General features: G+C 38.5%; 1 protein-coding gene across 2 annotated transcripts in view; it reads right to left on the bottom strand.

Moving 5' to 3' along the window:
• Window positions 1-415: 415 nt before the first annotated feature.
• Window positions 416-25,057, bottom strand: part of MANBA (mannosidase beta) — a 113,897-nt gene continuing 89,255 nt past the window's right edge. For both annotated transcript variants that reach the window (XM_056803138.1, XM_007495872.3), the window contains 6 exons: window positions 20,065-20,283; window positions 16,126-16,290; window positions 11,919-12,063; window positions 8,804-8,946; window positions 2,513-2,770; window positions 416-788 (listed from right to left, as the gene is read on the bottom strand). In XM_056803138.1, the coding sequence (XP_056659116.1) occupies window positions 564-788; window positions 2,513-2,770; window positions 8,804-8,946; window positions 11,919-12,063; window positions 16,126-16,290; window positions 20,065-20,283 (1,155 nt within the window). In that variant the 3' untranslated portion in view covers window positions 416-563. The remainder of the gene's footprint in view (window positions 789-2,512; window positions 2,771-8,803; window positions 8,947-11,918; window positions 12,064-16,125; window positions 16,291-20,064; window positions 20,284-25,057) is intronic.

Here is a 25,057-nt window from a genome sequence, read left to right as displayed (position 1 = left end):
TTTCAAGGGCTGGATAGATAGTTGTGTCTCTCTCACTATTTCAGCTGAGCCCAGCTTTCCTGACTCTGCATGACTCATGATGGATTTTTTAAACTCTTATCTTCCATTTTGGAATCCATATCATCTATTGGTTCCAAGGCAGACGAGCAGTAAGGGCTAGGCAATGGGGTTAAGTGACTGGCTCAGGGTCACACAGCTAAGAAGTATCAGAGGCTAGGTTTGAACCCAGGACCTCCTGGTTCTTAATCAGAGAAGCCTACCCAGGGGAATAGCCAGAACTCCTCATATCATACTAGAACACCTCAAGTTTAGTTCTCTGTCCTAGGTAATAAGGGATGGCTTTGAAGCCTACATAGAATAGGGTTACAGCCTGTGGAATAAGATCCTATGAAGTATTACTCTCATCACCATTGTATTAAGGAAAGGTCCATTTATTCCCACTCTTTCCAGTGCCTTCAATATATTCTGTTGTACTTTTCAAGTTTTCCAGCATATACATAATCATGTGATTTTTTTGGTTTTTGTTTTTAATATAGTCCCTTTGAAAAAAATCTGGGATTTATTCAGTAAATGTCTGCCAGTGAAATCAAGTGAAGAGATCTTTCAAGTTCGGTAATGCTGGTGGACTTCCAAGGGTAGAATAGTATTGTTTTCTTCTTCTCCGTCAAAAGGAAACCATTGTCGCTAAACCTCCCCGGGATGCTTCCTACATCCAGCCAAACAAAAGGAGCAACAGCCGTGGTTTCAAGTTCAAAACTGTAAATGTTCTCTTGTTGGACTATCTTGGCCTAGAGAAAAGAAGATTGATAAAATGAAGCACACGGAACTCTCTGTATGCTTAGGGTGAGATCAGTGCCCGAAGATTTCTGGGCAATTACCATGGGATAATCACCAGTCACACATCCATGTGCTTTATGCCTCAGACATTTAGAGAAACACATGACACCATTCAGTGAGGGTTGAGGAAAATGCTGATTAGATCTCCAACCAAGAAAGGAAGCTCCCTGCCCTTCATGCAGAGATCATTTGGTGAGGACCTCCGAAACCTTCACCAACAGGTCATTCCAGCTCTACAGTATCATAAGGAGGTCACATGCCACAAAGCCTTCCAAAGGGGAAGACTCAAGGGGACTTCTTGACGGGTTTATTAACCAGTGCTTTCCCACAGCATACACCTGAGTTAAATGATCAGCTAGACACTGGGCTCCCATTAGAGTGATCTGAATCTCACCCTGCCAAGTAGTCTCAAGAAGCAGTCCTATCTTCCCTGCTGCATGCTGGCAGCATTCCAGATCAGTGGTTCTCTCTTTTCCTGTCCCCTCTGAGACTTATGACTTGAGGGTGCTGAGGGGAGAGTTGGACATACAAGAACCTGATTTTGCTTCAGATTTTGCTTGATTTTTAGGACTGTAAAGGACACCTTTGCTGCTTCTTTGGAGAAGACCCATCTCTTTATTTGCATTTCCTCAACAGGAAAAAGATTGGTGGGTTCAAGAAAAAAAAAGTTCCCTCCTTTAAAAGAATTAACATAGGGGGCAGTTAGGTGGATCAGTGGATTGAGAGCCAGGTTTAGAGATGGGAGGTCCTGGGTTCAAATCTATCCTCAGACACTTCCTAGCTGTGTGACCCTGAACAAGTCACTTAACTCCCATTGCCTAGCCCTTACCACTCTTCTGCCTTGGAACCAATACACAGTATTGATTCTAAGATGGAAGGTGAGGGTTTAAAAAAAATACAAATACTCATCTTCCTGAGGATTCTTTTGTCTAGGGAAGCATTTCTCACTCCAAAGAGAAATGAGACCATTTGTTATGATGCCAGAGACCTTGAAGTGCCCCCTCCCTGTGGGCATCCCAAGTCTCTGATGCCTACTCAGGAGATGTGCTGCCCCCTTTCTGAGAGAGGAACAAGCTGTGATGTCTCTAATGCACCCTCTCTACCAGGAAAAATGAGATCCAAAGAATAACAACTCCTCTCCTGATAATAATAATAATATCTAAGACATTATTATAGAACACTTACTACATGCCAGGCACTGTGCTAAATGTTTTACAATTATTATCTCATTTCAATCCTCATAACAACCCTGGGAGGTAAGTGCTAATATTATCTCCATTTTAAAGATGAGGAAACTGAGGCAAAGAGAAGTTAAGTGACTTGCCCAGGGTCACACTGTTAAGTGTCTCAGAACTTTTTGAATTTGAATTTGGACTCAGGTCTTCTCAATCCCAGGATCTGTGCTCGTATCCACTGTGCCGCCAAGTGGCCAAAAAACTCTTTCTATGGTAGAAAGTGGTCCAAGAGCCCCCTTGTCCCATCCCCTGCCTCCCCAAGAATCGCATTATTCTCCAAAGTGACCCAGAGAGGAACTGGAGTCCCTCCACCCAGAGGAATCCTGGGGCAAAGCCCTAGCCACCACCCCAATGTGGCAACTCTGCTATGGAGAGAGGGCTAACTTTCTCCCAAGGTAACTCGACATCCCTTGGAGAGGTGTATGACAGTGGGTACTCACGGTGATCTTCGCCTTCTCCAGCCCCACCGCGTCCTTGAGGGAAGACAAGAAGTGATGGTTAGTGGGGCTGGAAAGCTCGTTTCCAGCTGTCAGGGAGAAAGAGACCACACAGCTCTGCCGTGTGCATGGGCTGCACTGTCGCAGCAGTTCTGCCATGGGCTCCTTGTACAAGGGGGCTGCCTGCCCTGCCTTCACCACCAAGGGCTCCACGCGGCGAGCGCACACAGGCTGCAGGGAGCTCCACTGGTGCACTCTCACCTGAAAGAGACCATCAGGAGGTGGGATGAGGAGACACGCAGGTGTTTCCTAAGCCTTGCCACACATCTCCCTACAGCATAGGAACCATCACCCTGATTCTGCAGAAAAGAAAACGGAGGTTCCTATTGTTATATTCAAATATCACAGGTGGGATGGAAACCGAGGTTCCTGCTGACCCTCTGGAGCCATGATGGGAGGCTCCCTTGGTACCTCCGCCAGGGGGGCTTCATGATTATATCGACAGAAAAGAACTTTAGGAATCATCGTGAAGGTGTCACATCCTATAGGATACTATTTCTACAGAGTTGGCTGGCCTTGAAACATCGTTTCATTTCTTATATTTCTGAAGAATTAATCAATGCCCTTAAATCTGCATTTTTTTTTAACTTTTGCCCCACGTGAAATATCTGGGAATCCTCCCAACTCCCATCTCTTCACTCTGTGGTTCACTTCTGGAATAAGGATCAGGACCAAATTAATTTTTTTTTTAAATTCTATAAGCAAGGGGCAGCTGGGTGGCTCAGGGGATTGAGAGCCAAGCCTAGAGATGGGGGGTCCTGGATTCAAATATAGCCTCAGACAGTTCTTAGCTGTGTGACCCTGGGCAAGTCACTTAACCCCCATTGCCTAGCCCTTACTGCTTATATGCCATTGCTGCCGCTACTATTATTACTACTACTACTACTACAACGACTACTACTAAGTATTAATTCTAAAATAGAAGATAAGAGTTAAAAAATAATAATAGAGTTGCCTTAGAACACTGAGAAATTAAGTGACTTGCCTAGGGTCACACAGCCAGCTCATGCAAAAGGTGGCCTCATAGGACCATTCTCTTCTCAGAAGAGAAAAAACTAAAATCCAAGGAGATTAAGCAATTTACCCAGGACCCTACAAGTAGGAAATGTCAAAGATAAACTTGAACTCAGGTCCTTCTGACTCCCAGGCTAGTTCTCCCTCAGCCCATGGTGCTTCTCTTAACATTTAATATTTAAAATAACTTGGTTGCCCAATGGCATCCACTTCTTGCCCTGGGGAACACGTTGGTTTATTTGAGGGATGAGGGAAGAGTGGGAATATAATGGAAGTTAATCGCCCCCTCCAAACCCCCTTTGGACCACGAGGGACTTTAAGGAGAACAGGTGTGCCCAGAGGACTGTCTCAACCAAATAAAGAGTCCCAGTGAGGGCGCCTTGTGGACAAGCAGCTGTCACTAGCCATGGCCCCCAAAGGCACTGAAGGCTCCTGCTGAAAAGGAAGGAGCCGAAGAGCAGCTGTCCAGTCTAGGGCCTCTTTTCACTGGTTTCTACAATACTGTAAACTGCCAATTATCCATACTAATGGGAGCCAGGGACTGGAGAGTCAGATCTTATTTTTAGCTACAAGTTTTAACCTCTTCTCCAGCCTGATCTTGGGTCGGAGCTGCTAAGGAGGAAACGAGGCTGATGCTGCCTTTCTTTGCTCTTCTGTAAAAAGGTGAGATGCTCAAAGTGGGGGAGAGAAGGCAAAGAAGGTCTGGGACAAGTCTCAACCTGGAAAACCGAGACTGAAAGAATTGAAAGGGAGTGATTATTCTCAGAGAGCCAAAGCTAAGATAGCAAGATCAAAATAAATATGTGAGTTCTCCCATCTTCCGGCTCCATCGATACATCCATCCATCCCCCCATCTAGTTTGGAACAAAGTTTCAGAGAAAGACTCTTGTTCCTTTGCTAGAAATTATTTCTGTTGTTACTGAACAGGCTAAATATCAACTGTTTTAATTTTTAGATACAAATTATCTTCTTCCTACCTCTCCCATCCTTCAAAGGATGAAAAAAAAAGAAGTCCTTGTTATTATAAACATACAGAGTCAAGCAATGGAAATTGCTGCATTGGCCATGTCAGAAAAAATCAGGTGTCTATCTGAGCCCTGAGTCCCTCTTCCCTGGGTTATATGTGAAGTCATTTTAAACACTGTCACATCATCGTACTTGTGCTCTGTAAGATAACCCTCGGGGCATGGACAAGAGCGATCAAAGAAAACCTGGGGAAGAGGCCAGAACTGGGAGCCATGAGTCAGGAGAGGTCCAGGCTGTGTCAGTCATGATCCTTCTGCCTTAGCAGCACTGACCCAAGATCAGGCTGGAGAAGAGGTTAAAACTGGTAGCTGAAACACAACACTGAGACTTATGGGCAACCCAAAAGGAAAGAAGGTTTGGAAACAGGAAGACAAGGAATTCATTTTTAGTTCTTAGGAGGAGATGGCATAAGGGTCTGGAGAAAGGTAATATCAGTGGGAACTCTGATAAGTCAATTCAACTCAACTTTGCAATTATTAATCATTTAATATGAAGGGTGGTTAGGTGGCTTAGTAGATAGAGGGCCAGGCTTGGAGACAGGAGATCCTGAGTTCAAATATTGTCTCAGCTACTTCTTAGCTAGGTGACCCTGGCCAAGTCACTTAACCCTAATTGCCTAGCCCTTACTGCTCTTCTGTTTCAGAAATGATACTTAGTATTGATTCTAAGCAAGAAAGTAAAGGTTGGTTTTTTAAAAACATTTATTATGTACCAGGTCCTAGGCTGGTACTAAGACTACAAAGACAAAAATGAGACAATCCCTGCCTTCAGAGAGCTTACTGACCTAGATGCTAATTCAGAGCAACAAATATGAAGAATCCATGATCTACCTCATATACAAAAATATTTGTAGCATCTCTTTTTAGAGTAGCAAAGAACTGGAAACTAATACTGTACCTACCAATTGGGAAATGAATAAAACTATGGTTAATGAATGTAATGAAAACTTGGGCAGAAGTGTATAAACCAATGCCATTAGAAATGAGCAGAATCAGAAGAATAATTTACACAACATATAAACACAAACAATTTTAAAAGACTTAAGAACACTGCATGTCCCAATTAATAAGTGGTCAAAGGATATGAACAGGGAGTTCTCAAATAAAGAAATTAAAACTATACATAGACATGATAAAAAGCTCCAAATCACTATTGATTAGGGAAATGAAAATTAAAACAAACTGAGACACCACTGCGCACCTATTGCATTAGCTAATATGACCAAAAAAGAAAATAAGTGTTGGAAGGAATATGAGAAAATCAGGACACTAATACACTGTTGGTGTAACTGAACCAATACAACCATTCTGGAGAGCAGTATGGAGCCATACCACAGCCAAAGAGCCATAAAACTGTGTATACCCTTTGACCCAGCAATACCACTATTGGGTCTGTACCCTAAAAAGATCAGAAATGGGGGAAAGGATCTACTTGTATAAAAATGTTTTTAGTAGCTCTTTTTATAGTGGCAAAGATTGAAAACTGACGAGGTGTTCATCACTTGGGGAATGGCTGGACAAGCTGTGGTATATGGTTGTAATGGAAAATTATTGTGCCAAGAGAAATGAGGAAAAGGATGATTTCAGAAAAACCTGGAAAGTTTTAATAAGAACTGGTGCAAAGTGAAGTGACCAGAACCAAGAGAATAAAATATATAGTATCAGATATTTTGTATGATGGTCAACTGTGAAGGTCTAAACTATTAACAGCAAAACAAAGTCCCAAGGTAACTCCAAGGGACTCATGTTTAAAAAAAAAAAAGTATATATATATATATATATATATATATATATATATATATCTCCATAGCCAAAAAAGGAACTGTTAGAATCTGATTGCAGATCAAAGCACACCATCTTTTACTTTATTTCCTTTAAGAGTTTTTTATTGTATATGTGATATGTGTCTTCAGTCACAACATGGGGGAATATGGAAATATGTATTACATGAAAGCACTGGTATAATCTGTATCAGACTATTTACCAACTCAGGAAAGAAATAATATGAATTAAAAAATGGCAGAAAAGAATTTTCAAAAATTGTTTCTAGATGTAATTTTTAAAAATCAAATTCAAAAAAAAAAAACTAAAAATAACAGAACCCTACCTACATGAATGCAATGCCCAGTCATGACTGCAGAGAATCAATAACAAAAAATATCCCCTGGTAATCATGAAAATGATCTGCTACCGACTAAAAAACAGAGTGATGGATCAGTCAAATAGATTAAGTACACAAGGTTGTTGTTGCTCAGTTGTTTCAGTCTTCATGACTCCATTTCGGTTTTTCTTGCCAAAGATACTGGAGTGATTTACTGTTTCCTTTTCCAGCTCAATTTATAGATGAGGAACTGAGGCAAACAGGATTAAGAGATTTGCACAGGGTCACACAGCTAATAAGTGTCTGAGGCCAGATTTGAACTCAGGAAGATGGAGTTTTCTTAACTTTAGACCTGGCCCCTCTATCCACTGTGCCACCTGACTGCCCTTATGTAGACAATACACAATAGTAAATTATAATAGTAGCCTATTGTTTGATAAATACAAAGATCCAAGATTTGGGGGAAAGAATTCACCATAATGACAAAAATTGTTGGGAAAAATGGAAAACATTTTGACTGAAACTAGGGATAAACCAACATATCATACCATATTCCAAGAAAAAGTCAAAATGGATTCATGATTTGGACATAAAAAGGATTATAATCATAAACAAATTAGGGGAGTATAGAAAAATGTAGCTGTTGGACTCTGGATAAGGGAAAAGCTTATGACCAAACAAGATATAGAGAGGACCCCATGAAATGGATAATTTAGATTACATGATAATTTTAAAGAGTTTGCATAAACAAAACCCAAACAGCCAAAATTAGAAACTGGGAAATTAAGAAAATTTTTACAGCAAGTTTCTTTGCTAAAGACTTCATTTCTCAAATACATAAGTAACTGAGCCAAATTATAAAAATAAAAGCTATTTCCCAAAGGATAAATGGTCAAGTGATATGAACAGGCAGTTTTCAGAAGAAGAAATCAAAGCCATCAATAGTCATATAAAAAATGTTTTAAACCATAATTGATTAGAGAAATGCAAATTAAAACTACTACAGCTATCATATAGGCTAAAAACAGAAAAGGAAAATGATAAATGCTACAGTGGATGTGGAAAAACTGGAAATGGTGGTGTAGTATATAATTGTGATGGAATACTTTTGTGCTATATGAAATATCAAGCAGGATTCTTCAGAAAAACCTAGGAAGTCCTATATAAACTGATGCAAAATGAAGTGAACAGAAGCTGGAGAACTGTAACAGCAATATAATATGAGGAACAATTGTGAAAGATTTGGTTACTCTGATCAAGAGAATGATCTAAGACAATTCCAAAGAACCCATGATGAAAAATGCTCTCCACTTCCAGAGAGAGAACTAATAAACTCTAAATGCAGATTGAAGCATATTGTTTTTCACTTTTGTCATTTTTCTTGTTTTGTGTTTTCTTTTGCAAACAGCTAACATAAATATCTTTTGTATGACCTCACATGTATAATTGATATCATACTGCCCGCCTTCTCAAGTGGTGAAGGAGGGGAAAGAGAAAAAGAATTTAGAAATCAAAATTTTAAAAAACGAATGTCAAATATTTTACCTGTAATTGGAAAATATTCAATAAACTAAATTTTTAAAAATTTTAATGTTCTCTCTGAATCTAGACCAAAGCAAACAATTTTCACTTTCTTTCTTAAGTTTTTTTGTTCAAGTTTGAAATCTATGAGATTGCTTACCATCTCAACAGAAGGTTGGGTGCTGAAAAGGGAGAGAATGAGACTCAATATTCTTTGAAAAATGTTTTTACATGAAATTGGGAAAATGGATTTAATTTTTTTAAATGATCCTCACCTCCTGTTGGGGGTGAGGGAGAGAAAGGGATGGAGAACAGGTGAGACAGAGACAGAGACAGAGAAATTCAAAGCTCAATTTCTGACCTTCTATCAATATAGGAAGCATATTTAATTGAAAGAAAAGGCATATCATAGAGACTCTCTGGCCATACCAAAATTATATTGACAAAGTTCTCTGAAAACCTTTCGGTAGAATAGAAACTGGGCAAAGCCCTCAAGTTAACAGTAAAGGCATCTATTTCTTGTTCCCTTCTGCCTCTCTTACCTTTCTCTAACCAAAAAGCTAAAGAACTTACATTAAGTGTCATCTTGTAGTCCTTGTGAAGGTCTGAGACACCATAGATGTAAAATACACCATCATCTTCAAAGCCTACTGGCAACAGCGGGGAGAAGAAATGCCGGGCAAAGTAATGAAGCATTTTCCATTTGCCTCCATACTCTGTAAATGAAAAAAGAAAAGAATTGAGAAAAAAGGGGCTGGATAAGTCCTGAGAATGTGTTCTATGTAACAAACCAGGAAATGGAAGGCATTATCCTAAGGAGAAGTTTAAAGGAAAAGAAAGATTTGTTTTTTAGGTTTTCACTAGATTCCTTATATGGCAGCAAATTGGAAATTGAGGTCATGTTCACTTAATTAGAGTGATAAGTCACATGTTGAGATTAAATAATTTCTAATGGCAATCAAGGTACATGTGGTAGTTATATTCCCAGGTTAACCCACTTTAATAATAATAAAATAAAAATTAAGTTGAATCTACTTGCTACAAGGCTATAGTCTTGCACCAACAGAATCATGGGATTTAGATATGGGAGAGATCACATAATCAGACTGACTCACATTATAGTTGAGGAAGGAACCTGAGGGCCAAAGATGGAAGGTGACAAAAGTAGTATAACAGAGCTTTCAATTGCCTTCCCCTCTCTCTCTAGAGACGAGCATAGACAAGTATGTTTGGAGAGTGGTCAAGAAGAGGAATTGGGAGGAAAGATGATCAAATTTAGCAATTAAGGTTAATAAACTTGGAGAGAGAAATTTCAATAAGGTGACAGGGTTCCAGAATTCCACTGGTTTCCATTATCTGTCTCTATTATTCTCTTTGTATCCTCAGAGTTTAGCATAGTTCTTGACACAAATAAGAGTTTAATGAATGCTTTTTTTAAAAACTTTTTTTTAAATGTTGAATACTGCATCCTCTCCTTCCTTTCCATCCCTCACCCTCCTTTTGAGAAGACAAAAAAGTGATACCAATTATTCATATGAAATCGTGCAAAAATGATTTCCTTATTAGTCATGATGGGGAAAAAGGCAAGAAAAATAAAGAAGGGGGAAAAGTATGCTTCAGTCGGCTTAGTGAATGCCTTTTCATTCATTCATTGGAAGAACAGAATGCAAGAGTTTAAGTAGTGGCATCTGAGGAAATGAAGGCAACAGGTGAAGACAGATTTTTTCCTAGAAGCTTGATGGTAAAAGGTAAAAGACTACCAGGGGAAAAGGAAGGGAGTCAGGGGCAAGGGCAAAAATAGAGCAGTTAACCTTGGCAAGAAGAAAAATCCCATCTTCCTCCAAGACCAGAGAAAAGTAGAAGAGATGGCATTAAGCACAGCTGATGGCCTCAATTTTTTGGGAAACAGGTAAGGATCCCCTTGATGTGTAATGACTATGTCACTTGAACCTCACTAAAACTTTGGTTTGTACAATGAAGATAATTGTAGCATTTATTTGGAGCTTTAAGGTTTGCAAAAAGATTTGTGTTATCCCATTTTATTCTCACAACAACCCCAGGAGGAAGGTACTGTTGTGATCCCCATTTTACCAATAAGGAACCTGAGGAAAGCAGAGATTAAGTGACTTGCCCAGAATCACACATCCTCGATCAGGTTTAAATTCAGGTCTTTTGTACTCCAAGTTTAAAAATCTATCTACTACTCTGTCTAGCTACTTCTGATATACCTATACATATTAATATTTGTAATTGTGAGGAATATCTCCAAACAATATTTCCCAGAAGACTCTGGGGATATTATGTGATGATATTTCATAGAGGGAATTTTAAGGGGGGGGACTTCAGAAAGAAGAAAGAGTGAGAGAGCCAATGGATGCCCTGCCACTATGCTCCACAGACCCAATCCTAAATGTTCCATAGTTGCATCCCATCTTGCTTGTTACACCCAACGCTTGCTATTCTTGATGCAAAGCTCTGGGAAGTGCAATGAAATCTTGCCCTCCTGGGACAGGAAAAACTCAAGTTTCCACGACCATGAAGGAAGAGCTAGAAAAGGGCAACACTGATGTCTTATTCACCTAATAGTTGTGCCCTGAAGAATCACTCGAAACTTCATAATTATATTTAATAATTTTAGGCACCCCCCCCCAAATTATCACCTGTGATTCTTAATGATATAGTAAAAAGAACACTGCATTAAAATTCAAGAGACCACATTTCTGGTCTGACTCCATCCCTAACTAACCTATATATTTTGGCCAAGTCACTTTGTCTGAGTCTCTATTCTTTTATCTATAAAATGAATGAGTTGGGATAGGTGATCCCTGAGGCCCCTTCTCAGTTTAAAAGCACATGATTCTGTGAATGACCTTTGGCTTTTCTCAAAATTCAGATTCCTCCTCAAAAGACAAATATCCTCCAGCACTGAAAATAACTCCAAAGATAACCCTGGCTATAAAGTGATTCTAGTACCCCTAAAGCTTTGAGAAACAGACAAACAGGGTGATCCAAGTCAAGTGACTTAAGCTCCTTGGGGCCAGATTTTCTTATCTGTAAAATGAACTGGTTGGACTAGAGGTTCTCTGAGGTCCCTTCCAGCTTGAGATCTCTGATCTATCCTGTTTGGTCTGCAGGCACTAGTTTCCTTTGTCTTAGGGGAGATAATGGATGGTGGTTTTGACAAAAATGACTCTTGTGGGATCCAGGCAAGACCGGTATAGAGGCTTAGGAATGCCTGCTTGAAATGACTATTCTACCAAACTCAAAATGGGAAGGCTGAAGGCCTCTCTCTCTTCTTTCAGAGTGCTCTAAAATAAAATTACCAACCAACACTTATGAGATAAATAAATGTTTAAACCTAAATCGATTCCCCTTGTCCTTCTGTTGACATGGCTCCTGGGTGCTGGGGACGCAAGGACTAGACTGACACATGAGACAGACATTTCCATGATGACTCAAGGGCTTTGTGTCCTTCTGAGAGAGAAGCTTTGGGGAGGATCCAAGACGTATCTTCAGAAGTGTCTCACCTTGGCATGTTTCTGGTGAGACCATTATTCTCCCTCTCAAGGACTTTGTCTTCTCAACCTCCCTCCCTCTTTTGGGATCTCCATCTCTCTTCTTACATATCACTTCATCATACTCATTCAACCACAAGACTTTTTTCAGTGGAAGCTCCCAAGAGGCTCACCTAGAGAAGCCCAGGAAGGAGCCTGCCAGATGTCATTCAGTTGCCAATAAAGAGCCCCCATCGTGTGGCCCTTGCCATCTACAATTTCGCTCTGGCTTCGTCGGTAAAACTCAGTTTCTGTCTTTATGCACTGGGCCTGCATCACCTAATTTGAAAGAAGAGACAAAAGACAGGCATTGCTATTAATGCATTCTTGGGTAAGAAACCCCAAGAGAAGCAGCTGAAGCAATGAACATGAACAATAGCACTGAATTTCATTCTTGTGTAAGAGGCACCATGAAATGATGCCAATCACTTTGTCACATATGTCATCTCAAAGCAATTATGAAAAGTAAATTCTTGCCCAAGGTGCAATTTTTTTTTCCTGCAGGACTATGAATATTTGTTATTAAGGTTTTGTTTGTCTTTTCTCCACTCACCCCTCCCAATTTGGAGGAAGGCATGAGAGGAAAATGGGAAGGAAGGAAAAAAAAAGATTTTTGTTAATTAAAAAAAGTTCATTCAAAAAAAGTGAACCTTCAGTTTCCATTAGGGATTTCAGGCTAATCATTTTAATAATAGTTGCTGATATTTATATCACACTTTAGAACCTATACAGCGCCTTAAAAAGAAAATCTCATTTGATTCAAATAATATTGCCCCACAATATTACAAGGTATCATTAACAAATAAAGTGTTATTTATAATTAATCACCTAGGTGGCAGCCACTGGGGATGCAAAGACAAAAATGAAATGTTCTCTGCCTTCGAGGAATTTACAATCTAACCTAACAACATGCACATGGACAGTCAGATACAACCTAGATACAAAATAATCTGCAGGGCGAGAAGGGGGAGGTAGCCTCTGGATGGAATGGTTTTATGTAGAAAGTGAGGCTTGAGCAGGGTCTTTAAGGAAACTAGAGATTATATGGGACAGAAAGAAGAATAGCTGGCATTCACGGCTTGGTAAACAATTAATACAGAGATATAGCAATGGAGCATCCCTTATAAGGAAGAATAATGGAACAGCTGGGTTGCTCAGTAGTTTGAGAGCCAGGTCTGACAAAGACAGGAAGGCCTGGGTTCAAATGTGATCTCAGATACTTCCTAGCTGGGTGACCCTGGGTGAGTCACTTAACCCCAATCACCTAGCCCTTAACCATTCTTCTGCCTTGGAACCAATACACAGTATTGATTCTAAGACAGAAGAAAAGGATTTTTCTTTTAAGCACAGATTAAGGCAAAAATTTTTGACAAGGCTAATGTGAAAATTACTTGATTGGATGTATTTGGAATGCATTTTGGCTTTTCTGGTTTCTCAATCAAGGGAAAAGAAAGGAGAGAATATGGAGCTAAAATTAAAATAAAATGAAAGAAAAAATAACTAAATGCCTCCTCTAGGGGATTTAGTGTAGTAGGGTGGTAGAGTACCTAATTTGGAATTGGAAACAATTGGGTTCAAATTCCACCTTTGACTTTTACTAAATGTAGGACTATGGGCAGGGCCTCAAACTCTCTGAATGTTAGTTTTCTCATCTATAAAATGGGATTGTGGGGAGATGAATTAACTCTCAGAGTTGTTACAATACTTGAATAAAAAATCTATTTAAAGAGTTTTACAAAGCTTAGAAAGGTCTATGTCGCCTATTAATCCCTCCCCAAAACCCTCCTTCCTATGTAATCCTTTCCTAAAAGTTAATCAAACATGCTAGCATTACCAATGAGAAAAGATGAGGAAAGCCATTTCCTAGGCAACCCTGTCTCACTATGGTAGATCAATTATAGTTATGTTCAAGAAATGTTTATTCTCGGACATCTGCAATTAAGCTGAAGAAATCTACATTTTCTCTTGAAATAAGGATGAGAATAAAAGAGACCTAATAAGTCCCTGCAAGGGATCCCTTAGTCTGTTCGTTTTATTTTACAGTTGAGGAAAGAAGCTCAGAGACGCAGCATTTGTCCAAGGCCATACAGTGATGGAACCAAGCTTCAGACTTTGGTCCTCAGCACATTTCCCACTAGACCAGGTAGCCTGTTGTCTTTTATCACAGAAATAACAGACACACCAAGGTCATAGCAGCAATTTGTATTTCTGATATTTTTTAAGCATCACAAAATGCTTTTTACTTATTTTTACAACAATCTTGTAAAGAAAGATAATGCAATGGCAAGAATGCTGGATTTGGAGGCATTAACCCAGGTTCTAATCATGGTACTGCCGCTTTCTACTTGTTCTTAACCTTGTCAGAGCTGGACAAAATTACCTCTGAGGTCCTTTTCCAGGTCTATATCTAAGACCAGATGATCCTTATTTTGTGGTTAAATGACTTGTCCAAGATCTCATGGTATCTTAAGGACAGTAAGTTCAGCTGCATGATGAAGCCTACTTAAATCCATGAAAATAAACTGGGAGGATTTCATTTTTGGTATACAGATGAAAGATGACTCAATCCCATTAATAAGAGAAAAACAGGTATCAACTTCCAAGTCATCATAATAGAGGGCAGGCACGAGATGGCTGAGAGGCAGGCCTAGAGATGAGAGGTCCTGGATTTAAATCTGACCCCAGATACTTCCTAGTTGGGTGACCCTGGACAAGTCATTTAATTTCCATTACCTAGCCCTTACTGTTCTGCCTGGGAACCAATGTGTACAGTCTTAATTCTAAAACAGTTCAAGTATTCTGCTTTGTTTTTAAATCATACTATTTTTTCATCCCAAATGATTCTAAGTATTCCTCATACATAAAATTCCAAGGTATTGATTCCAAGCCAGAGCCAACATTTGATATTATATTGCCAATTTTATGGAAAGTAACTAGCCAATACCCACTGTAAATCATTCCATTGGTATATGAGGTTTCTAATTAATCGGTTGGAACCGATACTAATGAATTCAGAAAAGAACAATTGATTCTGTCAACCCTTGGCTGATTGTGGGGGGTAATTTATATTAAACTCCTTCTATCAATTTCAATGTTATGACCTTTAAAGATCTTACCTTATCTTCCATATATTTTTCTTCTATTCCACCTCTTATATAAGAGATACATCATTTTTTTTTTTGTGTGGGAAGCCATCATGGACTAAAGAGAATTAGTCTGTTCTGCAAATCATATGGCCCTGTCTTTCCTCTTTCTTCCCATCTCAAATAAAAGCTCCTTCTGTGTAGGATTGTTATACCAGAATAAAGTAGGTATAGTTCTAATAGCTCTGCTTGATGGGGATGATGGGAAGAAGTCTGTCCATCTGTCTGTGTGTCTGTGTGTCTGTCTGTCTATCTATCTATCTATCTACCTATCTATCGATCTATCTATCTATCTATCTATCTATCTATCTGTCTGTCTGTCTGTCTGTCTATCTAGCTAACTAAAAAGGCTCCCATTAAGAAAAGAAGAAATATAAAAAATAGATATTTCTCTGTCAGGGACTAAACACAAACATTAAATTAAAATCAATACAGAGAAATGCTTCAGAATATTTAAATTGAAAAGTCCCAACCTGAAGCATAAAGAAAATATAATTATCGAGAAAAGAGGAAGTAATAAAATTAATTAGATCTCATTCCTTTCACACCTATGGTAAGGGAGAAATTTGGAACCAAGTAAGAGACAGAAATAATAACAGAAGAGAAAACAGAGCCTTTCAGTTACATGAAACTGAAAAGCTTTTATATTAATAAAATCAATACAGTTAAGATAAAAATAGAAGAGGTTATTGGGGAAAAATTCTTTGTATCATATATCTTTGATAAGGATCTGATATCCAAGATAAAAAAGAAATTAGTATAGATAAGACTAATTGCCATTACTCAACTGATAAAAAACAAAATTAAAGGATATGAATAAATAGTTCTTAAAAAGAAGAACTGGAGGTTATTAAATCATATGAAAGATTGCTCCAAATTACCAAAAAAGAAATTAAAATCAAAACCACTCTGAGTTTTTCATCTCAGACACAGCAAATTGGCTGAAACATTCTTCTAAACTGTCCATTTTTGACCAAAAAAAAGTCAATTCTCTCTATCCAGATATGAGCATAGGCAGAACAAAAGTTTCTACTATTAACTCTTAAAACATTTTTTTGCCATTCCCCAATTATTCTGAGAAATTACTAATCATGTGAATGGAAGTCAATATATTTTACCCATTCACCAAAAGAGATGAATTGCCAAATACTCTTCCACTTTTTGATCATTCAGTTGCAAGAGAACAGGATAACCTCACCTGTGTAAGGTAGAGTGTGTCTTTGAACATAACCAGTGGATCTGGGTTTTGAGGAAGCTTGAAATGAATAGCAGCCTGTTCAAGCATCTCAGTATTACCGTCCCTATGATGCTGTCGATGCAACGAAAAACTGCTATTGTAAGACCAGTCTTCAGGAGAGGAGACCTTTTGAGAAACAAAGGAAGGAATGAGAATCAGGCCATGGCAACAAAAAATACTTTTGACAGGTTGAGGATAATGACTTTAGAAAATATCCTAGATTCTATTTATATGATCTCTCAGGAGTGAAACATTATGTTATGGTTTCTTTGAAGGGTCATTTATTTAGCCCAAAGGAGTTTCATAGTAAATAGCAATTCCATGTGATAATTGTGATGGGAATCAACATACAGGTGAAATTGGTCATGAAACATGGAATAAGACCAAAATTCCACTACCAAAATAGCAAATCTATTCCACACTAATTCTTTCTTTTCACTAAATTTTCTACATCTGCTCTTGAAGTTACCAATAGGTCCTGGGCGATGTGATCTTCAACAGAAATATGCTAGTTTGAAAGAGAAACAAGTGTATGTGAGAAGGTTGTACTTTGGACAGAATGAGTGTGAGATGCGTAAAGGATACGGAGGCAGTTCATAAAACATGTCTATAGTTGGCAAAAGAAATGAGGGCTGGCTATGCAGATTTGGGCACCAGATGAATAGTGCTGATGATGCTCAGACCCACTGAAGTGGATGAGACTAGGATCCAGGACAAAGCCCTTGGTATGACTCACCAAAAAAAGGGTGTGGGGAGATGGAGGTGACAGACAATCAGCAGTCAGATGGATAGAAGGAAAATCTGGAGAACTTTTGATGCAAAAGTTTCTTTTATAATTTATTTTGATTCTCCTTTCTATGTAAGTATACTTTAAAAACAAATAGTTAAAAATAGATATAATTTTATTTGGACAAATTGTTTCTTCCTATGTCCATCTTCTTTGCCTTATGGGTAAAAATAAATACACTGTATCAGTTAACAAAGCTTGGTCCTTCAAGATATTCTCAAATTCCAGAACTTCTAGAGTCCCTTGGAGAGACTTTGAGATCGTTGTGGTTGTTCAGTCATTTCAGTCACGTCCAACTCTTCATGACACCATTTTGGGGTTTTCTTGGCAAAGATGCTAGAGTGGTTGGCCATTTCCTTCTCCAGTTTCTTTTACAGATGAGGAAACTGAGGCAAACAAGGTTAAGTGACTCGCCTGGGTCACACTGTCTTCCAGGCCTGGCACTCTATCCACTGTGCCACGCTGGATACAGATACTGTACCTTAACAAAGAGGGGGAAATCTTGGGGACTAGTTGAGAACTATTGTCCTTGAAGGAGTTTACCTGAAGCACTGAGAAAGGACTGAGATCTCCTTTCTTTTTTTTTTTTTAAATATATTTTATTTGATCATTTCCAAGCATTATTCGTTAAAGACATAGATCATTTTCTTTTCCTCCCCCCCCCACCCCCCATAGCCGACGCGTAAGTCCACTGGGCATTAGATGTTTTCTTGATTTGAACCCATTGCTTTGTTGATAGTATTTGCATTAGAGTGTTCATTTAGAGTCTATCCTCTGTCATGTCCCCTCAACCTCTGTATTCAGGCAGTTGCTTTTTCTCGGTGTTTCCACTCCCATAGTTTATCCTTTGCTTATGAATGGTGTTTTTTTCTCCTGGGTCCCTGCAAGTTGTTCAGGGACATTACACCACCACTAATGGAGAAGTCCATTACGTTCGATTATACCACAGTGTATTAGTCTCTGTGTACAATGTTCTCCTGGTTCTGCTCCTCTCGCTCTGCATCACTTCCTGGAGGTTGTTCCAGTCTCCATGGAACTTCTCCACTTTATTATTCCTTTGAGCACAATAATATTCCATCACCAACATATACCACAGTTTGTTCAGCCATTCCCCAATTGATGGGCATCCCCTCATTTTCCAGTTTTGGGCCACCACAAAGAGCGCAGCTATGAATATTTTTGTACAAGTCTTTGTGTCCATTATCTCTTTGGGGTACAGACCCAGCAGTGCTATGGCTGGGTCAAAGGGTAGATATTCTTTTAGCACCCTTTGGGCATAGTTCCAAATTGCCCTCCAGAATGGTTGGATCAGTTCACAGCTCCACCAGCAATGAATTAATGTCCCTACTTTGCCACATCCCCTCCAGCATTCATTACTTTCCTTTGCTGTTATGTTAGCCAATCTGCTAGGTGTGAGGTGATACCTCAGAGTTGTTTTGATTTGCATCTCTCTGATTATAAGAGATGTAGAGCACTTCTTCATGTGCTTGTTAATAGTTTTGATTTCTTTATCTGAGAATTGCCTGTTCATGTCCCTTGCCCATTTATGAGATCTCCTTTCTTAAGGAAACCTGGAAAACTCACTGTCACAAAGAGCAGGGGAGGAAACTTTGAAAAGTCACTGTTTCAGAGAAGGGGTCTGTGCCCAACTGAAGTAGTAAACTGTCATGGCAGAAAGAGTCCATGAGAGACTGCATGTTAACTGCTATGTGAGAACAAGACTTAAGTGACTTGGAGAATTAACTATCATCCTTGGAAGTCTGAAGATATATTCTAAGAGAAATAAGCTTAATTCATACTGCCAAGGAGACATGCCAAACAGAATTCCTTTGGAAAAGAGAGAGGCAAAAACTGCCGCCCCAAGAGATAATCTGTTGAGAAAAATAGGTGTATTTAGCAAGGAGAAGAGAAGACTCGGGAGTATCTATGAGAGTTGTCTACAAATAGATAAGAAGCTGCCCTGGGTGAGGGGTAGAGGTGAGGACAGAGGAATGATCATTTTATTTGAGCCCAGAGAGCCAGAACTAGGAGCAAAGAGGCCACCTTTGGGGTGAGGCCAAGAAAAACTTTCTACCAATGGGAATTGTCCAAAAGTGGAAAGACTAATCTGGAAAGGTGGTGGTTTCCTCTCCTTGGAGGTCTTTAAGCAGAACTTGGACAGCCACTCAATGGGTTTGTTATTAGTATGATCAATCAGATGATACTTCCTAGCCGTGTGATTTTGGGAAAGTTACTTAACCCCCATTGTCTACCCCTTACCCCTCTTTTGCCTTGGAATCAACACATGGTATTAATTCTAAGATGGAAGGTAGGGTTAAAAAAAAGACCAAGATCAAGAATATACATGTTGTACAGAGAGTTCTGGAGTCTGAGGATATGGGTTCAATTCCCACCTTTGACACAATATTGGTGTAACATTGGGCAAGTGTTGAACTTCATATTGCTCATTTGTAAAATGAGGGAGGATGAACTTGATGGCCTTTAAGATTCCATATAATTCTAGAGCTATGATCCTATGATTCTGAATCAATCTTTGGAATCAAAATGAGTTAAATTTATACAGAAAATATTAGATGCCAACCAACCATAATGCCTAAAACAGTCCTGAAGGAATCTAACAATATGAAATAAAAATATAAGAAACATTTCCTTAGCCCATACACCTTCTTTTTACTAAGTTAAGCTATCTAATATCTGTTACATTGGCAAAACCAATTTCTGCAATGTGATTTCTGCAATGTGATAAGCATGACTTGACCAATAAGTGTCTCTTAGGATATGAAAATATTTCAACAAACCACATAATAAGTAAAAGGAAACAATCTTTAAATATTGAAGGTACATAATTGACAACAAAAATAAAGAGAGCCCACAGCAGGCATGTAATAAATGTTTGCTGAATTTGAAAAACACTATTTAGAGATCTATCTTATATAATAATGTAAAAAAGTTATATCTTCTTTGATTTCTTTTCCTAATATGTTTATACCAAGTAGGACAATAAATATATGTCACCTGCTGACCACTGTCTAGAAGTCAGATGTTCCCTGCAAATGTGTTCCACGTCTTACCACTCTGATTACGATACAGGAGAAAATGAAACAAAGATTTACCTTTTCCAGGGTACTGAAGGAGGGCCAGGATTGAAATCCATATTCAGAAACAAATCGCGCTTTAGGAAACACTTTCCAGTTCCAGCAGTCACTGGCATAATCATAAAAATGTACATCACCAAAATGAGGGTCATAGGGGTTTTGGGAAACTCCACCTTCTGCCATGGATTCTGCTCCATTTGTGGGGCTAGATGTGACGAAAGGACGAGTCTGGTCTTCCTATATTAAAATAAATCAAACCAAATAATGGTTTAAAGAGTAAAATTTTCATTTGGAAAATGAAAACCCAAAATTAGCTTCTTTACTTAAATGAAAGTAAAATGCCCTCTAGGTAGAAATACCAAGATAATTTTCATGTTATTTTGTACCTGATTTATATGCCCCTCTCTCTCACCAAAGTAAAACGTAAGCATCTAGAGGGCAGGGATTGACTCACTTTTGTCTTTGTCCCCCTGGCCCTTAGCCAATTCCCCAACATATAGATAACACAATATTTATTGATCAATGATTTTCATTTAATATTAAAATGGTGGCTCAGTGGATTGAGAGTCATGCTTACAGAGAGGAGGTCCTGGGTTCAAAATCTGCCTCCAACATGTCCTAGCTGTGTGACCCTGGGCAAATCACTTAAATTCCATTGCCTAGCCCTTACCATTTTACTGCCTTGGAATCAATATTGATTCCAGTATTGATGATTGATTCCAATATTGATGGCAGAAGGTGAGGACTGTTTTGTTCTTGTTTTTGTTTTTTTTAAAGCACAACAATTTCCACAAGTTTGTTCATTTCCCTTCATTCTTTGAAATCTATGATCAGGTTGTTATCACCATGCAAACGATCCCCAGATCCATATCTATTTCCTGAGCTCCAGTATATCATCACTTACTGTCTACAGGATATCTCCAAGTGGGCATCCTTTAGCCATCTCAAAGAAGAAGTACAAACACCTTCCAGAGTTACCAAAATTGCCTGCTTCTACTGAGACTATCACCGTGTTTCTTTCCAGTCATCAAAGTGCCCGAATCTTCACGCTTTCTCCCTTCCTCCTTGATATTTAATTAGCTATCAAGACATTCCAATTCTCTCTTCACATCTCTCAGACTCACCCCCCTTCTGTCCTTCACTCGGGCAGCCACTGTTATTACCGCTCACTTCAGGTCCTCATCCTTCTCCCCAGGCCAGCACAATCACCTTTTACTTGGTCTCTCTGCCTCCAATTTGGACCCTCTCCAACCTAATCTCTACACAGCTGGAAAACCGATATTCCTAAGCACACGTTGCTCCACCCCTGCCCAAGAAGCTTCTCAGGACAAAATACAAACTCCTCTGCTTGGCATTTAAGGCCCTTCACCATCTGGCTCCCCGCTCTCTCTCCAGAATGACTTCACAATACTCCCCCGCACATACCAGGCTCTAGCCAAAACAACCTACTCCCTGCCTCCCTGCCCATAACCTTCATCTCCTCTGGGTACCCAGGTCTGGACGGCACCCCCTCCTCAGTTCCACCTCTCAGAACGCCTGTCAGCCTCACTCAAGTATTATATGTGTGTACGCATATAAAAATATAAATGTAATATGATGCACATATTTTATATTGGTTTATTTAGGCATGTGCTGTTCCCTTCCTATAGAATATAAGCTCTTTGAAGGCAGTCAGTCAGTCAACAAGCATTTAACAAATGCTTACTATGTACCAGGCTAAGGAAAGTCTACTTCCTTATTTTCTTTGTATCTCCAATGCCTAAAAGAGTTCCTCGAGCAGAGCAGCCCTTGGATGACCAACTTGATCGATGGCACATGTTAAACCCAGTGGAATTGTGCGTCAGTTACAGGAAGGGGTTGTGGGTAGGGGAGGGAAGGAGCATGAGTCTTGTAACCATGAAAAAATATTCTAAATCATCTAATTAAATAAAATTTTTAAAAAGTAATGACCAAGTATACATTGTCTTTAATTTGAGATAAAAAACAGTAATCAAATATTTGTTAATTGTCTATTAATTCCTGTTTGTAAAATGCTAAGAGTTTTAGGTGAGGTTTATTCCTTATTTTATATATTTAAATTTCTTTCATGATTAAAATTATGGTAAAAAGGGTTGTTAAATAAAAGAGGTTTGTTTGAACTTCTGAAAGCATCTGATGATAGGAAATAAAAATACAAGAAATATTTACTTAGTCCATACGCCACCTTTTTGCCAAGTGATGCTATCCAAATCTTTCTGTTAGATGGGCAAAACCACTCTAGCCCACTCTGGAAATGCAAAAATTGTGACCCATCAGGGCTCATATCAGTCACCAACCTCACACTGAGGTTTGTAAATAATGGAACCTAACAGCTAACTCCATTCCCAATTCCACTGGCTTTGGGTTTTCCATTTAATAATTCTGTACAAAGTTCCATGTTTATCGTGGATGGTCTGATATGAAAATCCTAGGGAAAGATTACACCCAAAAAGCACATTGTGCAATAAGAAATGAACTCATGATTGATAAGTAATTAACAGGTCTGGTCAAATGTCTTCTTCCTTTTCACAGCAAGGACTTGGTTAGAAATAAAGTTAGTAACCATCCAGGCAGTATTTCATTTAGTGTTATTTGTCTTCAAAGCATTCTACAAACCTCAATGCCCTTTCAGGCACTAATCATTACTCACAACATCTGCAGGAGGCCAGTAAGTCTTTGGGAAGCATGCATTATTATCCCCATTTTACAGTGGGGAAAAGGTGTCAGACAGAAGTCACTTACTCTTGTGCACTGGTATCAAAACAGTGACTACAAGCAGGAAGTCAGAGTTAAGAAACAAACATATTCCCTGCATTATATAATCACTAATTAACCCTCATTCTGCCCTCTAAGAAAAAGCAGAAATATCCCCATTTTATGGAAATATTAAGGGGAGAGAGAGAGAGACAGAGACAGAGAGAGACACAGAGAAGGAGAGGAAGAAGGAGAGGGAAAGGGAGAGGGGGAGAGAGAGAGAGGGAGAGAGAGAGGTGGAGAGAGACACAGAGACAGAGACAGAGAGAGACAGAGAGAGAGGGGGGAGAGAGAGAGAGAGAGAGAGAGACAGAGAGAGAGAGAGAGAGAGAGAGAGAGAGAGAGAGAGAGAGAGAGAGACAGAGAGAGAGAGACAGAGAGAGAGACAGAGAGAGACAGAGACAGAGACAGAGAGAGACAGAGACAGAGACAGGCGTAGGCAGAGGAAGATCTCAGAGTTAGAAAGAGCCAAGAGATCATCTATTTGAACTAATAACTGAAACAGGAATCTCTTCTACAACTTTATTAGTTTAAAACTGCACTAAGATTTTTGGGAAAACCTGAATAAAGAACTGATTCAAATTTGTAAGAACAAGGGCCAGCTACCAGTAAGTTGTCAGATATGAACAGGTAGTTTTCAAATGAAGAAAGGCAAGCTATCAAACAACCATTTGAGAAAATGTCCCCAATTGCTAATGATTAGGGAAATAGTAGTGGTGATAATGGACATCCTTGATTTGCTCCTAATCTAACTGGAAAGACTATTAGTCTTTCTCATTTATATAGTATGTATCCTCTGGGGTTTTAATCGATTTTTATCATATTAAGGAAAGGTCCATTTATTCTTGTTGTCCAATTTGTGTACTTTTTTTTAAACCCTCACCTTCCATCTTGGAGTCAATACTGTGTATTGGTCCCAAGGCGGAAGAGTGGTACGGGCTAGGCAATGGGGGTTAAGTGACTTGCCCAGGGTCACACAGCTAGGAAGTGTCTGAGGCCAGATTTGAACCTAGGACCTCCTGTCTCTAGCCTGGCTCTCAATCCACTGAGTCACCCAGCTACCCCCAATTCGTGTTTTTAATAGAAATAGGTACTGGATTTTGTCAAAGGCTCTCTCAGCATTGATATAATTGTGATTTTAAAAAATTTCCATTAATAAGGGCAATTATTTTAGAGTTGTACTGATATGGAACCAAATCTGATTCCTGGTAAAAATACTAACTAATGTTTAAAATATATTATTGTTCCTCTCTGCTAATGCTTTATTTAATATTTTGGCATTGATAATCATTAGGTATATCAGTTTATAGAAAAGGTTTTTAACCCAAGGTCCACAGACTCCCAAATGGGTCCATAAACAGATTTCAAGAAGTCTGAGAAACTGAATGGGAAAAATAAATTCTATCTTTATTTTTAATAATTTCCAAATAAAATTTAACATTTTCTTCAGCTATTAATTTTTTTTTTTACTGAGAAAGGATTCAGACATTTAACCAAATTGTCAAAGGAGTCCTAACAACAACAACAAAAGATTAACAACCCCTGGTCTATAATTTTCTTTCTTTGTCTTTTCCCTATTTAAGGAATCAAGAACAAATTTATACCAGAGAAAGAATTTGGAAATATCTCTTCTTTTCCCATTTTTGCAAAGAAAGGATGTAATATTGGAATTAATTGTTCTTTGTATGTTTGATAGAATTCACTTGTAAATTCATTTTAGTTTGAGGTTTTTGATTTTTTTTTCCTTTAGGCATTCATTATGACATTCAAATTATGCTCCCTAAATTTGGTTATTTAGATAATCCAGTTCTTTTATTAAACTGAACATTTTATTATTATTTTTCTAAATATTCATTTGTTTTGCCTATTATTGATTTCGTTGGCATGTAATTGAGAAAAATAATTTGATGGTTTATTCATTGCATTTGTTATAAATTCTCCTTTGTTTCCTTTTAAACACAATCTGATTACTTTTTTAAAAATAGACTAAATAATTATGTATCTATTTTATTAATTTCCTCTAAGAAATAAATTCCCAAGTTTTATTTATTGATTAATGAGTTCCTTTGCCTTTAATTTTATTCATTTCTTCTCTGACTTTTCAGAATTTCAACTCTGGTATTTTCTTGGGGGTTTTCTGATTCCTTGATTTCCTTTTTTTTTGTTTCCTTAATTACATTCAAAATTCACTGAACTAGTTTTTCTTTCTTTACTGATAAGATACAAATTCTTTCTTTAC

Source organism: Monodelphis domestica, chromosome 6 (assembly GCF_027887165.1).
Source record: "Monodelphis domestica isolate mMonDom1 chromosome 6, mMonDom1.pri, whole genome shotgun sequence".
In the NCBI taxonomy this organism is placed as follows: domain Eukaryota; kingdom Metazoa; phylum Chordata; class Mammalia; order Didelphimorphia; family Didelphidae; genus Monodelphis; species Monodelphis domestica.
The sequence above is the reverse complement of the archived record's forward strand: the minus strand, read 5'-3'. Positions and strand labels throughout refer to the sequence as shown.